This window comes from Periophthalmus magnuspinnatus, chromosome 11 (assembly GCF_009829125.3).
Source record: "Periophthalmus magnuspinnatus isolate fPerMag1 chromosome 11, fPerMag1.2.pri, whole genome shotgun sequence".
NCBI classification, from domain to species: domain Eukaryota; kingdom Metazoa; phylum Chordata; class Actinopteri; order Gobiiformes; family Gobiidae; genus Periophthalmus; species Periophthalmus magnuspinnatus.
Window position 1 is genome coordinate 17,193,899 of NC_047136.2, and position 22,278 is coordinate 17,216,176.

General features: G+C 38.9%; 1 protein-coding gene across 1 annotated transcript in view; it reads left to right on the plus strand.

Annotated features, from left to right (window-relative positions):
• Nucleotides 1-22,278, plus strand: part of gabbr1b (gamma-aminobutyric acid (GABA) B receptor, 1b) — a 249,965-nt gene that overhangs the window by 173,825 nt on the left and 53,862 nt on the right. The window contains exon 13 of the mRNA XM_033975440.2: nucleotides 4,157-4,234. Within this exon, the coding sequence (XP_033831331.1) occupies nucleotides 4,157-4,234 (78 nt within the window). The remainder of the gene's footprint in view (nucleotides 1-4,156; nucleotides 4,235-22,278) is intronic.

A 22,278-nucleotide genomic window follows, 5' to 3' on the forward strand; every position in this document is an offset into this window, starting at 1 on the left:
CCTGTAGCAGCCCGCTGTCCTCATGAGCATACAGTTATGATGTGATCATTATGTGAGTGTTCTGAAGTGTACTGTCCTTATGAACTGCTGCTGCCACTTTACTCCTCTGCCCTCTCACAGTCCCTCTCGCTGAGTCCACCACATTAGATATTATTAATGCAGGAGTTTATCAAGCGTCTGCTCTATATTTCAGCAGGGTCACAGCGGCAGGCCTTTTCAAAGTAACAGCAGCACGTGACTCAAATATCCCACTTTTTCTTTTCACATACAGAATCTGCTTTTTCATTTGATTGTTTCATAGCATAGTGAGATACTAGAGAGGTATTAAAATGTGTCCATCTTTGTTACTACCTCGTCCCTAGTCCCCATCACATATGTCACTGGCTACAGTCTTTATCAGTGCGCTCTCTTTAGCCCCCTCAGCCTCTCTATCTCCTCCTCTTTTCTGCTACCAGTGTCTAGGTCCATCAAATATTAATTCAAGAAAACATATTATGCCAAACAAACTAAGTATTTTGAGTGATTTGTGCATGTTGGAGTAATAACGTATTGTCCTGCATTTGAAACGTGTGTGCTCAGAAAATGCCCCTATCTCCACCCCCAGCCCTGTACTGAGGTTATTTTTTATTTGAATATGTGATTTTAGACACCGGGTCATACTCTAATGTTCGTAAAAGTGCCATTGCAAGATTATTAGGATTAGTATTGTGTTGAGCAAGATGTCTAACAATCAGGATGTATATACACTATCAGTCAAAAGTTTGCATACGCTTTTCCATTTAATGTTTGTTTTTTTGTTTTTTTTGTTTTTTCTAACTCTTTACATTATAGAGTCTCACTGAAGGTGCAAACTTTTGTGTCTCCTAAACCACACTTTCTTTGTGGTGGCTCTTCCAGTTGAACAGCAATCCCATTCATTTCTATGTAAGATTTTGAAAAAGTAAGTCAATAATGCACTGATTCTCTGGGAGGTTTTAAAACGGCTTTGTAGTCTGTATAGAACTTATTTGCTGTTAAGATGGACAGCCCCATGCAATATAATACAACCTGAATGACGATGGTGGTGCCCACAGCAATGGGACAAGGTGAATAGGTTTTATCGATTTTTTTATATTTCAAAATTGATACTTTGCAGCTCATGTCATCAATATTTTCAGGGGGTGTGATGCTACCTATAGATATGCTCTTTTTGAGGCTTTTTTAGACTTTGTTTTAACAGTCTGACCCCAACGTACTGACTTAGCTGGAACTACAACTCGTGATATGATTTGTGCTGTTAAACAAGTCCCGCTTAAATAACATTACAGTTACAAGCTACGTATCATTACCCAACAGTTTTTCAGTCACGCTCACCTTTTTGTTCAAAATCAAACATTTAAACGGGACAATGAACACTCGTTTTGATCTCAGATTCCTGAAAATATGTTGTTTAAATTCATTTTGTATTTTTTGAGTTTTCAGACAATCTTAAAACTTTTTTTGTGTCACCATAGTATGCATGGTGTTACTCCTGACCATTCCGCCATAGAAATACAAGCAGTACACCCCCAGCGTAATGTCCCTGCAAAGTATCAACAGCCACCATTTGATTTGATCACTGCTTTACACCCTCTTGACATTCCACTAATGAATGTTGATAATACACTAAATACCAGAAATAAATCATAATGTCTTCTTTAATATTAACCATAGACTGTTTAAATAAGTGGACTAAGTGAGTGTGACGTCACCCACAGCATTCAGCTCCAGTCAAATGAAGCTCATCGAGGCTAGAGCAGTTATAGAGATGAATTTGGAGCTAAATTCCATATTTGAAATTCCAACCGTGAGTATCATAGCAACCAAAGGGAGCAGGCGCTTAGCAACACTGTCAATCAAGCCTGTTGCTAACGTTAGCGGGACCGACCACGGGGAAAGAGGGCGCAATATTTGTCTGTTATTAACGTTCATATCCTAAATTACGGACAAAATAGCAAAATAAAAATACCAAGATCATGTAGACCAAAATGACAAGCCTGACAGCAGTAGTTATGGAAAGAGGGGCGACTGTTTCTCAGTATAAAGTGAATTGGAGCCAGAGTCGATGGAGTCAAGTCGGCGAGCAGGTCAGCTACGTCCATTTATATATATACATTCTATGATATTAACACATCTATTATTCTCTCCCTTCGCTGCATCTCTGTTGTCTGTGCCTGCTGCGGTCTAAGCACCAAAATTCATTCTTAATATACAGCGTTTATTGTACCTCAGTCAATTGCCTATATCTATCTTGGTCTCTGCTGGTTGAACACGCAGTGGGCCCATTATCATGCAGTCCACGGTCATTTGATGGTTCCACTCTGTGTCTCTTGCCTTTACACGCCCAGTCAGTGAATACAGACCCATTTCTCACATGGATAATTCTCTTTCATTATTAGCAGCTCAAGCATTGACACTTGGTTAATGGGAGCAGAATGTGTTGGAATGAAGGGAGAGGAGTTTGCATGTTCTCTCTGTCTGGTTGGGTTTCCTCTGGTTTCTCCCATAAACTTAAAATGGGGGTATTACTCTTCTACGGAGTTTTAATTGTTAACATGTTACATATTTGGATCAGCATGTTACCTTTTATTATTTTGAAAATCCTATATTTGCCAAAAACAACATATTAACATGTTTAATAAGTTTCGCTTTTGTTTTTGACGCTCTAAGTCTCCTCTCCCTTTGTTTCCCACATTAAGTCACTCCCCCTTCAGAGCGTTATTACATTACTATAGATGTGCGTTCCATTAATTAAACTACTTCACATCACATCAGGTTTGTTGTAGTGTATTACTGGTTTGTATCATGCTTTTGTATGTTTATGGAAATCTGTCAGAAAGGTCCAAATAGAGAGAGAGAGCGATATCCCCTCTTTAATACATGCCCAGCAAGCTAATACTCCAGCTAGGTACTCCTGACTATCTCTCTAGACATAGCATGCATTGTTTGTTTGTTTGTTTGTTTGTTTGTTTTTTTATTGTTTTTAGATTATTTTGTTATTTAATTTATTACCAACCCCACAATTTGTGTAAAACATCTTAAAATTAGAAACGGGTACAAGTGGCATTTCACCATAGCAAGTAGTGGATTTTTGTTTTATTATTGTTGAAAAATGGCTTTGTGAAATGTTTTAACTCTATATGTTTAACCTGGAGTCTGTTTAAAAAAAAATAATAATAGCCAGTAAGTGCAGAGCCATGGGTGGAGATAGGGGGTAGGTGAAAACAGACATTTTTTCAACAGACACTTTTCACACTTGAAATTTCCTATACAGGGACAATAATGTGCAATAATTTTCAAGCACTACTCTTGCAGACATTGGGACGACCGTAGCATTGTGATGATGTCATTATAATCATGCTAATGCTCGCTAAATGCTAATGCGGGCACAGGAAGCAGCTGTGCCAAAATGTGTGTGCCTACTGCAGGCTGTTAACTTTATGTCTAAACAAAGCACTGTTCTGAATGAGGTCAAAGCGATTTACTAAGCACTCACGCTTAGAACATAATATCCAAGGGCCTGGTTTTGTGGACAAGGTCATTCTAGCTCATTCACTTTGTCAGTAACATGGTGGTACATCAGGAGGTCTTCAGTCTTAAGAAACACATGCATTCTTGTTGGTTTAATCCCCTTTTAAACCTTGGGATAAGTATTTTGAATATTCTAACTTAAAATAATGTCTACATTTGGATATACTTTAAAAACTTCACCTCTTTAACCGGACCGTACAAGGTCTAAACTGGTCTGTACCAGCTCTGCAGCATGAGAAGTAGTTCTAAATTAGGGCTAACCCAAAGGACGACAGAGAGCCTTGTGTTCTTTCTTTTTTATATGTAAATCACCATGTTTATTTGGATAAGCCTTAACACGCATTTTTGGTTAATCCACCTGTCATTCAAACCCATCTGAATTCTAGGAAATAAGACCAGTTTGTATAGTATAGGAAAAAACATGCAGTAGAATGAGCCACGCCACCAGACAGGAGGCTTATAGGATCAGAAAAGAAAGTTTGATACATCACATAGTATCCAGTACTTCATCTTCCATCTCCTCCCCTCTCAATCCGTCCCCGTTCGTGTACGCTGATGAAAATCCATAATGCTTTGGTATAACATGGCTGTGTGTTTTTGCCCACAGACGGCAGCTACAAGAAGATTGGATACTACGACAGCACCAAAGGCAATCTGTCCTGGTATGGCAACGACAAATGGATCGGTGAGCGGCCTAACCCTATCCATCACTGTCCTAGCCCCTAATCTCCTGCTCCCTCTGACCTAGCACCCTCAGCCTGCACCCTACATCCTGACACTCATCCATCAACACTGAACAGATTGTGACACTACTGAAGTAGGACTACACCAGGACTAAACCAAGTCTACAGTAGGACTATACTTGGCCTAATCTCCTGCTCCGTCTGACCTAGCACCCTCAGCCCGCATTGTGTTTATTCCTTTCACCCTATAACCCTCACTCATCCATTAACACTGAACATATAACACTACAAAACCAGGTCCACATCAGGTCTAATCTAGGTTTACATTTGGTGTAATCCAGGTCTACATCAGGTCTAATCCAGGTCCACATCAAGTCTAATCTAGGTCTAAATTAGGTCTAATCTAGGTTTACATTAGGTCTAATCCAGGTCTACATCAGGTTTAATCCAGGTCCACATCAAGTCTAATCCAGGTCTACATCAGGTTTAATCCAGGTCTACATCAAGTCTAATCCAGGTCTACATTAGGTCTAAACCAGTGGATACTAGGCCTAAATTCCTGCTCCCTCTGACCTAGCACCCTCAGCCTCCACCCTGCATCCCGACATTCATCCTTCAACACCGAACATATGACATGACTAAAGTAGGACTACATCAGGACTTCAGGACTAAACCAGGTCTACAGCAGGACTATGCTAGGTTCAATCTCCTGCTCCCTTTGACCTAGCACCCTATACCCTAAACCCTACATCTCTACACATATTATGACTAAAGTAGGATTAAACCAGATCTACAGGTCTACGACTATGATAGGTCTAATCTCCTGCTCACTCCAACCCTACATCCGCCCTACATCAATCTATCATCCGACACCAGTACTAAATGAGATCTGCAGTAGGACTAAACCTGGTCTACATCAGGTCTAAACAAGGTCTACAGCAAGTCTATGGCAGGACTATACTTGGTGTAATCTCCTGCTCCCTCTGACCTAGCAACCTGTGCCTGTGTTTATTCCCTGCTGGCCTAGAGTTGAACTAAACCAGGTCTACATCAGGTCTAAACTAGGTCTTTCTTGTCTCTGATTGTTCAAAGAATCGTCTTATTATCTTATTCAGGAATTTAGCCGGTTTTATGTCCAGGGCATGTTACCATAGAGATCTACTCCAATTGAAAGTGTTCCAGTTTCATAGTAATGCTAACCCTGAAATCACCTTGCTAACTCTAATCCAGCTTTGTAGTACAAGCTCCATAATTTAAACCAGAACTCAGTATTAACATGGGTCTAAACCAGAAAACGTCGCGCTACACTACATACAGCACTAAACCAGATCTAAAATAGAACAACACCGGTACAGCTCTTTTCATTCCATTTCCTCTCCTACGCTTTACACAGCGCCCATCAATCAAAACACTCAGATTTTAGCACATCGCGGAGTTAGCAACACCTCAATGAGCATGCTAATGGTTCAGAGCGCTATTGGACCAAAGCGCCACTCGCAATCCATTTACTAATTAAACTCTGGGTAGTAACGAGAGACGCACTAAGATGCTAGCTGTCTGAATGAATAGATAAATGGATTGGCGCGTTTGACCTTGGATTTGGCGGCGCGGGCTTATTCACTTCAGTACAATACAACACTGGGAGCTGGCTTACACAAACGCCTAATTGAAAAGTGCCGTGGGATTATTTGTGTTGTGGACTATGGAAATGCAGCGTTATTGAAATTGATTGAGTTGAATACAATGCATGAATGAATAATAAGTCTCAAATGGTAAAGTAGCTGAGGGTGATGGTTTGTGAACGCAACATGTGCTTTTAAATTGAAAGAGTTTAGGTTGTTACGACAGCAATGGAATGTGGCAGAGTGGTTAGCTATGAAGTATCCAATGCAAAATCTAAATCATTTTTAAAAATGTAACCAATTTTGTATGTTTTGGTTGCCTGGAAAATTAAGAATGATATCTGTCTATATATTTCTTTATACAGATTGTTATCAGTCTGGTCCCCATGCTCTCTGTTGCGTCTTAAGCCTGGTCAAGCGTGATCGTGCAGTCAGATCCGTTTTGCTTCGCTGATTTTCTGCAAAAATTCGCAATGTTTTTCAGCCCCATGTAATTTTTTTTTTTCCTTTATTTTTTCCAATATGGATGGACACGTCTGGCCCTGATTAGTTTATCCACCTGTCAATCACGCCCATATGAAAATGGGGCTATTCACCCGACACCTGTGACCAGACTTACATCTTTGTAATGCATTGAAGAAGTGTGTATTCTGGATCCAAGGCAAATGTTTTGGTTGTCCTGTGATGTGAAATGTTGGGCTCGTAGATTTATACGCTTAAATTGCAAGAATTTAAATTAGTTCTTGATTTGGGTAGATTCATGACTGATCACCTGTGGATCTATGGACGTTTTTATCGGTTAGATTTTCCTCTTTAATTTCAACATCCTTTTTTGTACTTTATATTTCTATTTTATATTTGCTCAAATACATAGATACGGGACCTTTAAAGGAAACTGATGGCAATAGTTTTATCAACTGTATTTGTATCTTGAAGATTGTTGTGTTATGGTTGATATATATTACTGTGTATGAGGTACAAACTGATTGGGTGCTGTTTGGGGTCTCTACTACCAATTATTAAATTACATATGGTAAATGTTAAATTGTCACATTTTTACATAGTCCTTTTCCACCTAAATATAAGCAATGGCAGATGGTGTTACCAAACCATCATGTTATAATTCCATATCTCTTCACTACAACAATATGCTTGGGTTAAAAAAATATAAGATAAAAAAAAAATTCTTTACCAACAATTACGTAGCTGTCTTTTACAAGCTTCTAACGTCTAACAATAAATCCACGCTCCAGCTGAAATAAATAAATTGCAAATAAAGAAAAGTATTCAGTCAACAATTTAGCTTTTGTTGTCCCATAAATAAAGAACCAACATGTCCGCCGCAGTGATTGTCAGCTTTGCAAACATTCCCTCTCCCTCCACCTGGGTCCTCGTCTAAGTGAAGCGGAGCAGGTGGGTGAAGGGCGAGCAGCGACCTTGGCGCGTTTGTTTGGGATGCGTTCAAAGTGCCACTGTGTGATTGGATTTTCTATTACCGCAGCATAACAAGAAAAGTGAAAAGGCAAGGCGAGTGGTCAAGGATTTACTGACTCAAAGTGTAATTGTGGTTCCTTCTAGAAAAAAAATGAGACCAATTTGCAGGACGTTTTGATTCCCTATAACTCAGTCCCACAGCACATAACGTTTGGCACATAAATAAACTAAAATATAAGCTTTTTCCATCATTCATTCAGTTGTGTTTGTTGCTCTGAAATACATAGAAAAACGTATTATTGTGAGCGGACTTGCATTTCCACAAACCTGACTCCTACTTGGTCGTCTTGTCTCCATGGAAATGTTGTTCCTTTGGCTATAATATCCCACAGCCTAGTATAAAACTTGTCTATCTCCATGTTTTAACTTTCCATAATGCAGGTAACGTGTCACCTCCCAAAAGTTACATACCTGCCAATACCAAGTACCAATCCGATACCGATATAAGAATACACATAAATAAATAAAAGAATAAATAAAGAAGACAGATATTTGAGAGGAGGCTGTGGGGTCTGGAGATATAAGAACAGTGTCATTGGTCTAACAGGTATTCACACTTCAAACTTCGTCCCTGCAGCTGGATGTTTATAATCAGAAACACCTGGCTGCACTCAAGACAGTCGTGTGTGATGTCACCAGCTACTTAAAATTACAATAGCCACTGAATGCAGCACAGACGTGTATGTATTTGACGAGAAAACCTCAAATTTACTCAGTTTGCACTAAAATTCCCCCCAAAAAATGACTAGGAGCAGTAGATAATTCTATTAAAACACAATATACACAGTTTCGTATAGCAAAAAAAGTGGATTTAGTTTTCCGTTTCATTTCAAACTGCATCCCCCAACAAACATTCACCAAATCAAGCACATTAGAGACTTTCAAATATACCTTGTTTTGATCATAATGGAATATCACAACATTGCAGTTAGTTTGGTTTTTCAAATGAGCCGTGCGCAGTGCTTCAAAATCCTCCCTGTCTTTTTTCTGTGAGGGAATTAGCGTCTTCTCTCCACTTGAGCGGCCATAATTGGAAGTTTTCTGAATGTTGACAACTAAATCAATTAACAGCAACAAACAAATGCCGTATTTCCATTGTGCGACGAGCGGGCTGTCAGAGAAGCTGTGGAGCGAGGACACTTGGCTTTTGTCTCCATAACAACAAGAAGACACTAATGAATCGGACACATTGACAACCATTGTACGGATTAGACTGGGATGTTGATGACCGGCTTTACAGTAATTGTGTAAAGAAATAGCTGTCACATTAGGGCAACTGGCAGGTGAAAGCAGGTGGCTAGAACTGGATGAGAATTTATCCAAAATCCAAAACTGCAGCTGTTTCAATGGGGTGTCGGGTTTAGCCTGGTTAAATCTGGTTTAGTCCTGGTTTAGTCCTGCTTTAGTCACGGTTCAGTGCAGCTCTTGATGATGTTGCTGTAGCTTCTGTGGCTGGTTAAAGCATACGTAGAATTTGTATTTTATATTCAGTGGTGGAATGTAACGAAGTAAATGCAGTAAAGTACAGTATTTAAATAAATTGTTTAGGTATCTCTAGTTTACTTTTTACTTTTACTTCAGTACATTTGAGAGCACGTATGTACTTTGCTACATTTTGAACTGGACTGAAAAGTAAAAAGTACTTTTCATATGATTTGAGGGGTTATTTTAACATGTTCGTGGTACAATGGTTCAAGCTTCAGTTGAACAAACAAATAAACATAAACACACAAAATTCATATGTCTAATTTGATTACAATTATACAATCAGAAAGCAGAATGAGCCTCACATTAGTCTCTCATTTGGGTTGCCAGTTCCAGAGCTGAAATCCAGTAGGGTTAAACCTAAAAGGACTGAATCATCTCTACCTAAACCCCAGGACCTGCAGCCAATCATGAATCAGTGCTAGTGCAGCCTCTGCAGCTGTGAGTGAATTCTGGGGGCTGAGCTTTCACATTCGACATGGCCTGTGCATATACTGACAATGAGATAAACTTGTATGTGTCCTCTATGTGCAGGTTAAGGTGTTGACAGCCCAGGCTCAGTTGTGATTGTAATACTTTTTTTACACCAGGGCACAGGCTACATCCAGTTACTTTAAATTTGACTATAAAATGTCTCGTGTTTATGTTCAGGTAATTGATGTTTAAAGCTTTTTTTTCCAGACAAATTAGATTAAATAAGTTAATAGTAATTGATCAACGTGAGGAAAAACAAAGTGATATTTTTTGTCATACTCTCCAGATCTAATGCCTAGTCACACTCTATATTTACTTATATCAGTCTTTCACCAAATCCTCAGGGTCTAAAACTCCTCTCTAGTCTGACGGAGAACTGCATTAATACTCAAAGCCAGTAAACTTTGTGAAAAGAAAGCACATCCAAAACAACTTTGCGATGACTGTTTTGTTTTCCTTTATCCTCCAATTTGCTGTTACCCTGACAATCTGCTCTCTCCTTCCTCCGTGAGAGAATTGGCGTCTTCTCTCCACTTGAGCGGACATAATTGGAAGTTTTCTGAATGTTGACGACTAAATCAATTAACTACAGCAACAAACAAATGCCATATTTCCATTGTGTGAGGAGCGGGCTGTCAGGGGAGCTGTGCAGCGCTGACATTCGGCTTTTGTCTCCATAACAACCAGAAGACACTAATCAATCAGACACATTGACAACTATGGGTTATCTTAAAATGGCATATTGTTTTGTTTCTAATTAAAAAGCCATACCACAGTACAGATATTTTGTACAAGCAGCTCTTAACGTCGAAATATTTCCATTGTGTGATGTCGGCATGTTTTTATAAAGCATTTTGTTGTTCGAGAATCAAGAAGTGCATGGTTGGCCTTCACCGTGATAGCTGAAAGCTGTGAAAAACACTTATAAACTCATTGTGATGAATAATTAGGATGCTCAGAATGCAAAAGGTAAGCAAGGAATAACTTCAGACCACTGCAAACTGTTTGAAATGAACTAGTTCTGTTTTTCATGTTGTTAAAAATCAGGTACAGCGCCTCTACCGTATCTTCCAACATTTGATCAACTGCTCTGCGAATGCTTATTTTGTCATACTTGACCCCAGTACGTCCTACTATTCTTTTCATCTGTTAACTCCTGGTTTTTGGTGTCCACGTCTGGCACCTTTCACCTTCTTCTACCGTCCTGTCTGTCGTCCGCCATGTTTGCTGTCACCGCACCGTCCTTTCCCCCATCCTCGACTGAGCACTTGAGCTAGCTTCTTGACCCTGACAGCCCTATCCACTTGTCAACAAGTCTGCGGCCTCGGTATGGTGGAGGGTGTGGGGGGTTGTGTCCTTGCTGGAGGTCTCATCCAAAAATAGTCCCGACAGCCCGGATTAAGTCTCCTCCTTCAGACAGGGGACAGTCCGAGGATGGATTCTGGAGTGGGAGTTAAGATAAACACTGGTTTGACTTGTAAGGCTCCCAAGTCCATATAAAGAAACAGCGTCAGCTAAATCCAGTAAATATGGAAGATGACAAAAGTACAGGCCGTGTCAGCACTCAGTGGCAGAAATACGCGTTATGCAAAACAAGTTGTCTGCAAATGTGTCATCATGGCAATAAATCTATGAGGCAGAGAGCAGAATTCAGCATAAACAATATTCTTTTCCCAAAATTTTAACACCAAGGGCAAGTGACAGCGAGTAGGGATCATGTGAATGGATTTTTTGAGCCAGTTTATGATATCCAATGATTGCCCGATAACCAATATTTGTTGATGCCATATGATTTTGAAAACTCATAGCAAAAAACATACATTAAAAATTATCTTAAAGGGCCCAAATTACACTATTTTTTGGTCTATGTTGTAATGTTTCCTCATCACAAACAGACCTGGAGTTGTGTTTTGCTTCATTTACACATGTTTAACACCAAAACCCTGCATATTTAGACTGTCTTCTTCTCTGTTGCACCTTCTGATGTCACATAGTGTAAGTGCTTCATTGTCTTTTTAAACTTCAGTTGCCAATCTCCACTGCACAAAAGACAAAAAGCAGCTATTAACTTGAAAACTACTGCTTCATGACATCACAGTGTGGATCAGAGCATTTTGAGCTTTGGAGAAGGATTTGGAGACTAATAATAAAGAAATGCCCAGACATGAATGAAACTAAACACATCTCCAGGTATGTTTTTGTTCAGTTAACAACATTCTAACTTGGCTTAAAGCTCACAAGAGTTAAAAGTTACAGAGTGCACCTTTAACTTATGTGACGTTTTTATTCCCATTATGTTTTTTTTTGTTTTGTTTTGTTTGTTAAAATGTTCTAATGTCCATCTATTGTCACTCAAATATTAATTCTTAAACTAGTTTACACACAACTTGCATGTACTGATTGTAGCTTGGGTCGAACTAGCAATCTTTATCTTATGGGGGAATGCTTTACCCCTGTGGCACTGATACCACTTTGTATTTAGATTGAAAAGTTTAACAGTTGACCCAATCATATTATGCGAATTAATCGAGTGATGTACAGTGTTTTAATGATTTTGGTGGTTAAATCCAGCAGTTAAAGATGTATGATAGTTTGGCAAAAGGTGATGGAGAGGCTGAGGAGGCTCTGTTCTGCTGCTGTGGTGGAAATGGGATGGAGGAGTGTTTCACAATGAATTGTGGATTGATACCAAATATCAATATAGCGATACTGGCTGAGAAAAGTATAGATTTTCATGCAAGAAAAATATCAATACAGAATTTCATTTTTTAAATAACATTTATGTAAATTTTGGAAACACATTGTTTCTATTTTAGTTTATATTCACATATATTTACTTTTATATCAGTTCAAGAGGGGTGGAGCAAAGATAATGACACTATATTTTTTTGTTTCAGTGCATTTAGCACAAAAGTGGTATCGGTATCAGATCAATATCGCGACACTTGCTGCAGTATTGCTTGGTATCAGATGGAAATAAAAATCACTGGTATTACCTATCACTAGTGTTTTAGGTGTAATGGCTGAAAGAAGGAGGGGAGAGAGTGCATTTATTTGAATAACTTGTGATGTGATAAAACTGTGATGACTCTCCATCCGTTATTGTTTAATTCCTTCCGTCCTCTTCCCTCCTCCTCGCCTCTCCTTACTTTAGAAAACTGCTCGCAGGCTGTTTGGTCCCCTCCGTCTCCGTGACAACTCCGCCGCTGCTGCATCACCGACTGCCTGCATCTCTCCCGCATCGCCATGGTAACTGTTTCGCCATGGCAACGCACTGTCCCGATTCCAGCATCAAGGGCAGAGCTGGAGGTATTAGTGCCGGAGAATGTTTTCCCAAAGGACAGTCTACGATGCTATGCACATGTAGGCTTTGCATACATTGAATGGGACAATGTACGGAGTGGCGTTATTTTTATACAAATTACATAAGACATCATATGCAGTGTTGCTGGGATACAGATACAGCACAACTTTCTATTTGACTGTTTAACTGAGATGGGAAGGTAAAATGACTATGATTATTAAAGGACCATAATATTATTCCCTAAACAAAAAGACATATTGTGCTTATATCTGTTATAAAGGTATAATCTATGACCTATTATAATTTGCACTTTTTAAATTGAAATCTTTATCTAAAACGACTTAATTCTGACTTCCATGTTAGAAAACTGCTGTACCCAATGGGAGCTGACGTTGTTGTAAACATCATCACAAGAAAAAGCCATGCAACTGTTGGCACCTCCTCTGCATAGCTGCACATCGCACTAGTGAGTAGCAGATTTTTTTTTTCATTTGTACGAAAATAGCGATAGAATAGGAGTAGAAATGGCTTTGCTTACTGTCCCTAGAGACCAGAACTAGCCGGGTGCCGTTGTGCACAAAGCCAAGTGCATAAAACATCTTCCTTGCTTGTCTCCATGGTGACACCACCAGGCCAACTTTCTCACCTGTTAGTCTGGGTAAGAGGTTCGATTGGGAACTAAAGTTGAAACACTGTTGCAGTTTAGTTTTCATTTGGCGCAGATCACGTTCTCACCACCCTTCATCTCAAACGAACTGAACCAAGAGAAAATACAATATACCCTTCGCCTGAAGTGACACTGCAACGGAAATAGTACAGGAAATGACAGTGAAGTAGAAACCATGTTGGCCTGTTGGCCAGAGGAAAGTCCCTATCCGATCTGTTACTTGTCAACAAAAGTTACAATGCATCAGATTTTAGCGATGTTTCTATTTTGTAGTTGAATTTTACAAATATGTTGGACATATGCCCTCCACACTGGGTCATCAGGGGCGCTGTCAGAGCAGGAGACAGTTACTTCAGAAGATGTGACGGCTGCATGAACAGACGAACAAACCACAGAGTTCTGACTTTATTATCATTGTCCAGGATATAAAGACTGGGATCAAGGTAATCCATGGCTGCTAGAGCATTATATGAGAATAAATACATGTAAATGTTGTGAGGATTAGTCACAGCTCTTTACTTTATGAGCCTGTGTAACTGATTAGCCTGTCAACACCGCTGTTTTTGTAACGTGTCTCAGAAACTGTGATATATTTCTGTTTAATTATATGAAATAGCAGCGATCGTTAATTTCCTCCTCACTTTGCCCCTTGTCACTGCCTATTTTTCCTGTTTTGATTGTCATTCTGGGGTTTATTTTGTTCATGCTCAGCGCAGTACGGAAGTTTGTTGATCTTTGTTGGTCAAAAAGTGCAGTTTGGGGCAAATCTAGGCCTGTTAGTGTTCACATCACAAGCAAACTGCACTAAAGTCCGCTTTTCTTTAATGAGCACCAACTCAAACTAGTGTTTTCACACCAGCCTAAACAAACCAGACTCATGGGTGTCAGAACTCGAGTCCGCTTAAAGCGGACCAAACAGTGTAAGTGTGAAAGCTCCCGTACAGGTCAGATCTCACTCACAGTGAGAATAAAAGCTGTTTAAGGAATTTAATTGAAATAAAAACACCATCAATGAACATAGGTGAGTTTAATATCGCACTGTGGAACATTCCAAGCATACCCATAACATCTTCATGATGCAACCAAATAAGTGACGCAATGCACCATTAATTATAAATAGTAGCCATGCTAAGGCTATGTTGATTTTTGATGTAGTATGATGATAATAACCTTTCACAGCAAGATGGATTTTTGTGATATTTGTGAGTTCATAAACTGACAAGAATCCAACTTGGCGTGTTCTTGCTGGTGTGATGATGGTGTTTGGTGCACCAGCCACAGCGGAGCATTGAGGGCAAAGCAAACATGGTGACGCCGACATACTTCAGCGTATTTTGTGAAAATAGTAATTATTTAGTTCATGAAAATGTAAAGTTTTTTTTTTTATGTGTGTTTGTGAAGGAAGATGCCTGTTCTTTTCTCCCAACTGGATGTAACTACAGTTTGATTTTTTGGCTTGTTCCGCTGTTGTGATGCTTTGGCCAGTCAGATTGAAATAAGCGAGAGCCATTCCAGACTGGTATGCGCAGAACTCAATTCAGAGAGCTACATATATGAATCAGGTGTGAGTCAGGTTACGATGATATAGTCCTTTGTGTAATGATTAATCTTGACAACTAATATCAATGATCTGTCCAAATGTTTCCCGTTTGAATATTTCTAGTATAATATGATCTTTTATTATCATTACTAGACTGGTTCCTATCCCATTTAAGATTGGAAAACAACCTCCATTCTGTGTTCACAGCTGTTTTTGCCATAACTCACATAATGTAAATGCATAAATCAAATTCACGTGCTTTAGACCAGCCCATGCATCCCACATATAGATTTGATACATGTCCCTCCCACTCATAAGAATAAGGATTGCTTTAGCATGCACTGGTACATGCATGGTCGAATCCTTAAGCTGTTGCCATGGTTTTCCAGTCCTAATTATGACAAATGGCTGATGGGAGAAGGTCGCCCGGGAAAGGTTTAAACTTTTAGCACCTGAAATGCCAAGCTGCTATGAAATTGTACATGCCACGAACAGTCATTAGTGGTGACGCACTGCCTGACCTTTACTATGAGCTTTAAGGAGATGGAGTGTATATAATGATGGTGCCTTTATAATGGACATCATTAATTACGTATAAATGAGTGAGTTTGGAGTGTGCAGGTCCTCAAAACTCTTCCTACTGTTAAGCAGATAAGATAAGCAAGTGCTGTTTGGTGAATTCTAGAGGGGATAAATTATGCTAATTGTTCTTTTATGAGTTTTTAACCATGTTATAATGATGCTTTCTCATTAAAAATACCTGGAGTCGTGTTATGTTTCCTTGAGTAATCTTGTTAAGTGAGGTTTTCTCTTTCAGAACAGGTGTAATTGCAATTAGAATTCTACATACCGGTAATCAATTTAAAAGGTCATACAATCAGATCAGGAATATGTTTAAGTTGTAATGAAAATCGTTCATTGCCTTGGATTTATATTGACCTCAAGATGCCCAAAACAGTATACTTTCATTCACTCTTTAGTCGAATCAGTGGAGATAAGCTACTTCTGGTGCCACAGCTGCCCTGGGGCTGACTGATGGTAACACGGCTGCCCATCTGTGCCAACCGCTTGTTATTTATCTTCGTAAAGGAACTGTATGTAGACTGTGCTCTTAGTTTAATAAAAAAGAGCACCAAAGATATCGTTTTTGATTAATTTCTATGTATTTTTAACCCGATGACAACTGTTAACTATTAACATCTACTTTTTACCCATTTTTCCATAAAGATTGGCATTTCCAGGGCTGACATTATCAAAATGATTGTAGTGAATGTATAGGGAATTTACACAGTGGAGCACTTCCTGCGTTACCACATGACATCACAAGGTGAAACAGAGTGTTTTCTGTATGAGAGAGCCTATATGCAAGGTTTGTGTGAATGAAATAAAACAAAACACAGCTCCAGGTTTGTTTTTGATGTGGATACAACAGTCTAACATAAATCGTAAAATAGCTTAATATGGGCCCTTTAAATATTATTGGCCTATAAAATGTTAAGATGTCGTCTGAAACCCATATTATTATTAACTGCAGTTTTGGACTATGTGTGCAGGGTTTGTTTTGTTTCTTTAGGAGGATTCGAATCACCAACAATCCCTCTTCTCACCGCCCCACCGTTTAAGCTTAAAGCGATTTAATCTGGTATTTGAATAATTACTGAGCAGATGGCAGTGACATATGGTAATGAAAAGTGAAGCCTTTTTTGATATTATAAATCATTGTGGCATTTGAAGTTGCTCATCTGGGATACCTATCTTTTCTCACTGATTCCGAGTAGACTCAAGACTCCCTCTAGTGGCTCAAAAAGAGGGTTAAAAAGTGAAATAGATGTGTGAATTCTCCTGTCTCACTATAAGAAGACTGGGGGCTCAAAATGTAGAGCCATCCAGGGTTTTTAATGTAAGAAAGTCAAATTATATTTTTTTCCAGTACAGTTATATTGTAAAAGCATCTGAGCACACTCCTGTGAGACGGTTATGCATTTCTCAGCAGGCAGAACTTGCAATAACAGGGGCATGAGGGCGCCATCAGAAATCTCGCCTAAGGTGCCAAAAAGAGCTAGGGCTGACAATGGTTGTGAAAAGCACTTATTAACTCATCATGGTGAGTAATTAGGATGCTCAGAATGCATAAGGTAAGTGAGGAATAACATTTTTGTTGTGTTTATAAGACAGTAAAAATCAGGTACATCAGCTTTAATAAAGTATCTACATTTGAGACCTTAAATGAACTGTTCAGTACTTTGTCTTATTGCATATTAAACTATAGCACTGCCACAACTACTGGGAGTGGAGGGGTGTAAAGGCCAAGCTCTGAATCTCGTCAGGTGAAGAAAACTCCAGGTCCCTCTGGTCAGGACAGGTCATTACTGCCCTGCTCTTTCATCCAGAGCTCAACCTCTGAAACAGGACACAGGGGAATTAACCGGAGCAGTTGTCTAAGGATAATTTGTTAAAAGTAGTATACAATGTTGAGCAGTAACTAGTTACAAAGTAAATTATTATTGTAATCAGATTATGTCTTCTGTAATGCAGTAATGTAACAAGTTACAATTGAAAATTTAGTAATTAGATTACAGTTGCTTGCCCTAGTAACTTTTAGTTACTTTTTTCCTGTCAGTGTTTGTAATCCACAGATCTGTGTCATAAATCAGTAAAACAGATAACAGGGAGCACAGGATGTCATCTTCTGGTGTCAGACGCAGATCAGCTGTGATGATTGCTAGATGTGTGATAAATACACCTTAGATGTCACATTGAATTTAGTTGTTAACGTAAACAAAGGTCAAACTACAAAGGAAATATACATTCACAGCTTTTCTAAGTTTTTAGGAGTTGTATGTTAAAATTGTATGTGCATTTCTGATCTGGCAATGTTGCAACATCATCTTAACTTGGCAACCATTAACTTACTCATTTGTCACATTGTGGTTAAAGGTCCTATATTATACAAAATTGACTCTTGTGAGCGTTAAAACATGTTATAGTTGATTTTGTTAAGGAAACATTATAACATAGATCAGGAAATAGCGTAACGTGAGCCTTTTAACTAAACATTACATTCCCACTCATTACATTGTGCTATGAAACCCAGTTCTGATGCCACCTCCTGCTGCACCTGTGTGACTGAGCTGTGTAATGATGTGTTTAATTCTCATGTAATTGCGTTTCCACATTCCCGCTGTCGGGCAGAAGGATAGGCCCGTCGAACTGCGGGCCCCAAACGCATCACTCGGACATGTTTACCCCCCTCACGTCTATGTTTTATGTGACTAATCTTAGACATGTCACACTCATCCATCACCAGTGTAACCCAATCGCAGCAAATCATGTTTAAGGCTCAGTTCTATTCATCATGCACGCAGAAGGCCGTGTAATAAGAATCAATAGGACGTGTCACATATGAGGATAAATGTTGGCGGTTGAAAATGTCGTAGTTTACAAATTGGAGTGATTATTTTTTGTCATGATTAGTATGTGTTTTTTAAGAGTCCTATACAGTATTACGCAAAATGGATTCTCGAGAGTTTTAAGCCATGTTATAATGTTGTTACTTCATCAAAAAAATATGTTTTTGTTGTGTTTTGTTTCATTCACACATGTTTGAGTAGTCCATTATTAGTCTGCCTGTATTTCATAAGCTTAAAATGCTCTGTTCCACCTTGTGGATATCATGAAGTAGTAATTTGCAAGTTAACAGCTACTTTATACCTTTAGTTTAGTAGAGATTGGCAATTCCAAGGCTGAAATGATCCAAATGATGCGAGTGAAGGTGTATGGAGTTTAAAACGCAGTGGAGGGCTTTTTGTTTTATCACATGACATCACAAGGTGGAACAGGGAGTTTTCAATTTGAGAGAAAAGAAGAACATTATATGTGGAGTTTTTGTGCTTAACATGTGTGAATGGAACAAAACACAATTCTGGGTATGTTTTTGATGAGGAAACAACATTATAACAGATCAAAAAATAGTGTATTATGGGCTCTTTAAAGGTGCACTATGGAACTTTTCTGGTGAAAGGGTCAGAGTTTTTGCATTGACTGTTGGCATTAGACATATCATTTTGCATTCATTCAATTACATATTTTTTATCGCTCAAAAATACCTAATAGCTAACCTTTTTACTGTGAGTGGGGTCTCCTTTCCATAGATCTGATCTGAAATTTGTCTTGATAGCATCACCAGGTAAAGCAATAATCGTTGTGTATCTAATTTTTCTGTTCTGTAACTGTCTGGGGAAAATTTAATTGATAGGATGTGAAATATGGGGGTCAAAGTTCGTAGCGTTAGCAGCGTCTGTCACCTGCTTGTCTCCATGGAGATGTTATCGCATTGCCATTAATATTAAACAGTATGGCATTAAATGTGTTTCAATGGAGACAATCAGGTGACGCCATCAGACCAAGTTAGGTTGACCATTAGGATCCTAGTCCAGCTCCTTAGCATTTCACCCTTCTGCCTATAAATCTACAAAACCTATTCTCTTCATAGAACTTCAAAAATCTTTTTAAATCCTCCGGCTTTTAAGTGCATATGCCAGGTTTTTTGGTGGGATAGTACCTGTGGTAAATATTTATCATAGTTTTGTAACAGTTAAGTGGCAGTTTGTGGAAAAAAACTTGAAAAGAAAAGTACAAAAATACAGAAAGTAGCACTGAGTTCTAACACTGAATATCTCTGCCATCAACACCCCAAATTCCATCCAAAATGCAGGAACAATTTAGTCACAAGGAAGACTTTATTCTGACAGTTTAAACCTTCATCTTCATTTAACAAAATACATTTATTTTTATTTATCTTGATGACTCTAATCATAACTATTACGCAGCAGTTTTGACAAATGTTGGCTCTTGTTTTACATTATGGTTGCTAAGTGACAGTTATGGATTTACCTCTGCGTACATCACATCTGCTGCTCCTGTCCAACCAGGAAGTAAAATTAGTCCAGTGAGGTTCATCTGGTCTTCCGTTTATGTATTTTGATAAATTATTTTTTCAGACCAAGGTTTAGTTTGTTGTTATACCTGATAGTTTCGACTGCTCACTACCGTTCTTCCTCAGAGTGTTTACATGATGTTGCTGTGACGTGTCCGGTCAGGTTTTGGCGCTGTCTTTCTACCAATGGAGGCAGGACGACAGCGCCATCTGCAGTCCAAACTTCTTTAGGGCAGTATCCCAGGTGTGTGAGAGTAAAAAGGCCCCCTTCATCCCGGTTTAAAGTCCCATGGGCACATTTCTGTACTTTGATTGCATCCTTAATCCATAATGTGGTTCTCTCTTTTGCAGTGGTGAAAAATGGCTTCTGTTCTGTGTTTTGTTTCTCATGTGCACGCCTTCTGTTTCCTTCTCACATTCTGTCTCATGTTCTTTTTTTCCTGTAAACTTAACTCCTTTCCTGTAAACTGGACTTAACTCTGCTGAAATACAAGCTGTAATTCAAATTTGCTACCAATTTACATGTCTGAAAATACTCCATTTTACACCATCCTTCACATATTTTTCCCTTTCTAAAACGGCCCCCTATTGACTAACAAATCAAACCGCTCACCATGCAACACTTTTAGTCAGATCTAAAGTACGTGCTTCCTCTTAGAAACGCAATCCTGTGCTCGCTACATCCCTGACCTTATCTCAGCCATATTAACATATTCACTCCAATTCAAAATAAAAAAAAAAAGACTCAAAAAAAGAAATTGGAAAGACCTAAGTAGGCATCGCGAAATGCTCTTCTTCCACACACTTTGAGCCCGACTCGCAAATGAAATGCTAATGTAACAGAAGCTAAATCTCATTATGGAGCGCCTTCAATTTGCGCGAGTGGCAGAATATTAGTGGAGAGAGATCTGAAGAGTGCTGGGAGACAAAGTTCTGCATTGATTCATTAATTCGAGCCGTTTAATGTCACGGGAGACATGGGGGGTTGGGGTCGTCAGGAGGCACGAGGAAAAGATGTGGAAGGGGATGAACACATGCAGAGGAGGAGAGGCAAGGCAAAGGAAGTTTATTCAGCTCGTACACAGAGTAATTCAAAGTGCTTTAGTCCTGAGAGTAAGCTATAGGGCTGCGAGCTGATTGGTGCAGCAAATCACAAAAGACCGTAATATTTGAAGTACTGTAATTTCCTCCACAAGCAACAAAATATCCGGCATGAAAACTGCTAAGCCTGTTGTTAAGAGCTATTCAAACGTGTTCTGAAATGTGATTCTTGTTATTAGTTTGTCAGTTGTGTCGTGGCGACCATTTAATCAGTACATTACACCTTTGTACAACGCAAATATATAGTTAAAGCGGATCATCCAAAATCAACCCCAGAGCTTTGGCATAGTTTTTCCCCTTCTCATTAACCCTCTCAAAGTTGTGTATAGAGTGATTCGTGCATGTTTGAGTCATTTTCATTCTCCTCTTTTTAAGACGTCATCGCTCCGATTGACCCCCGTTTTCACCGCCACCGGTACATTTTTCACCGCCACCGGTACATGCCCACTGCTTTGTTTATTTTCTTACATTATGATACATATGTAACAGTGCTGCGTAGCCTTTTTGGACCCTTAAAAACGAGCTAATTGCAATGACATAACAAAAACTGACATTTTTTGCTATCGTGAATAGATTTGCTCTTTGCTGAGAGACTGAAACAAGAACTGCTAAAGAACCATATGTTGCCGAACATGTTTGTGGAGGTCTAAGACATAATTGGATATATTTTGTTTGCTTGGGACCATTTAATTGCAATGCGCTACCTGCAGCCATAACATCTTCTTAAAACATATTGCAGCCTTATTTTAAAATGGCATACTTAAATTATGTTATAGTTTTGTTGTTTCTTCATGAAAAAACATCCCTGGAGTAGTAATTTCATTTAACCATGTTTGTCTGTCTCTCTCCTCAAATGCTTGGGGGCCACTATGTCAAAAATCAGCAATTAATTGTGTTTAGTTATTTTTCTATACCTTCATAATGTTGAAATAATTGCTTGGATTAAAATGGGGGAAAAAATGGAGTGTATTTTTGGAGGGACAAAAAAAACAAGGTCATCCAAATGCGGTTAGTTTGTGGGAGACGTGTTGCCCTTCACCATTTTCACCATTCTTTTCAGACAGTTGTGGACCTTTGTAACCCCTGTCTATTCAATTCACCTCAATGACTGAGCACCTTCACAAAATTCCTTCTGTTTAAAAGACCTGTACCTGATTTTTTTCCCCTTTTCCCTTGAGCAAAATACGTCTGCCCCAGTAAATACGTATTGCATAAACATCTTCTCCTTTATTAATTCAATAGGTAGTAATTTAAGAGAAAGCCTCATACATTTATATGCAGGTGATGTTGTTATGTTTGCAAGTGCTCCCTAAGCTGATCAGATGATTTTAAAACTGTAGTGAGATTTTAATGGAATACAAAATTCCCTCAAAAATCTTAAATTATCATTGACTAGACTGCCTGAATATCTCATTTGATTATT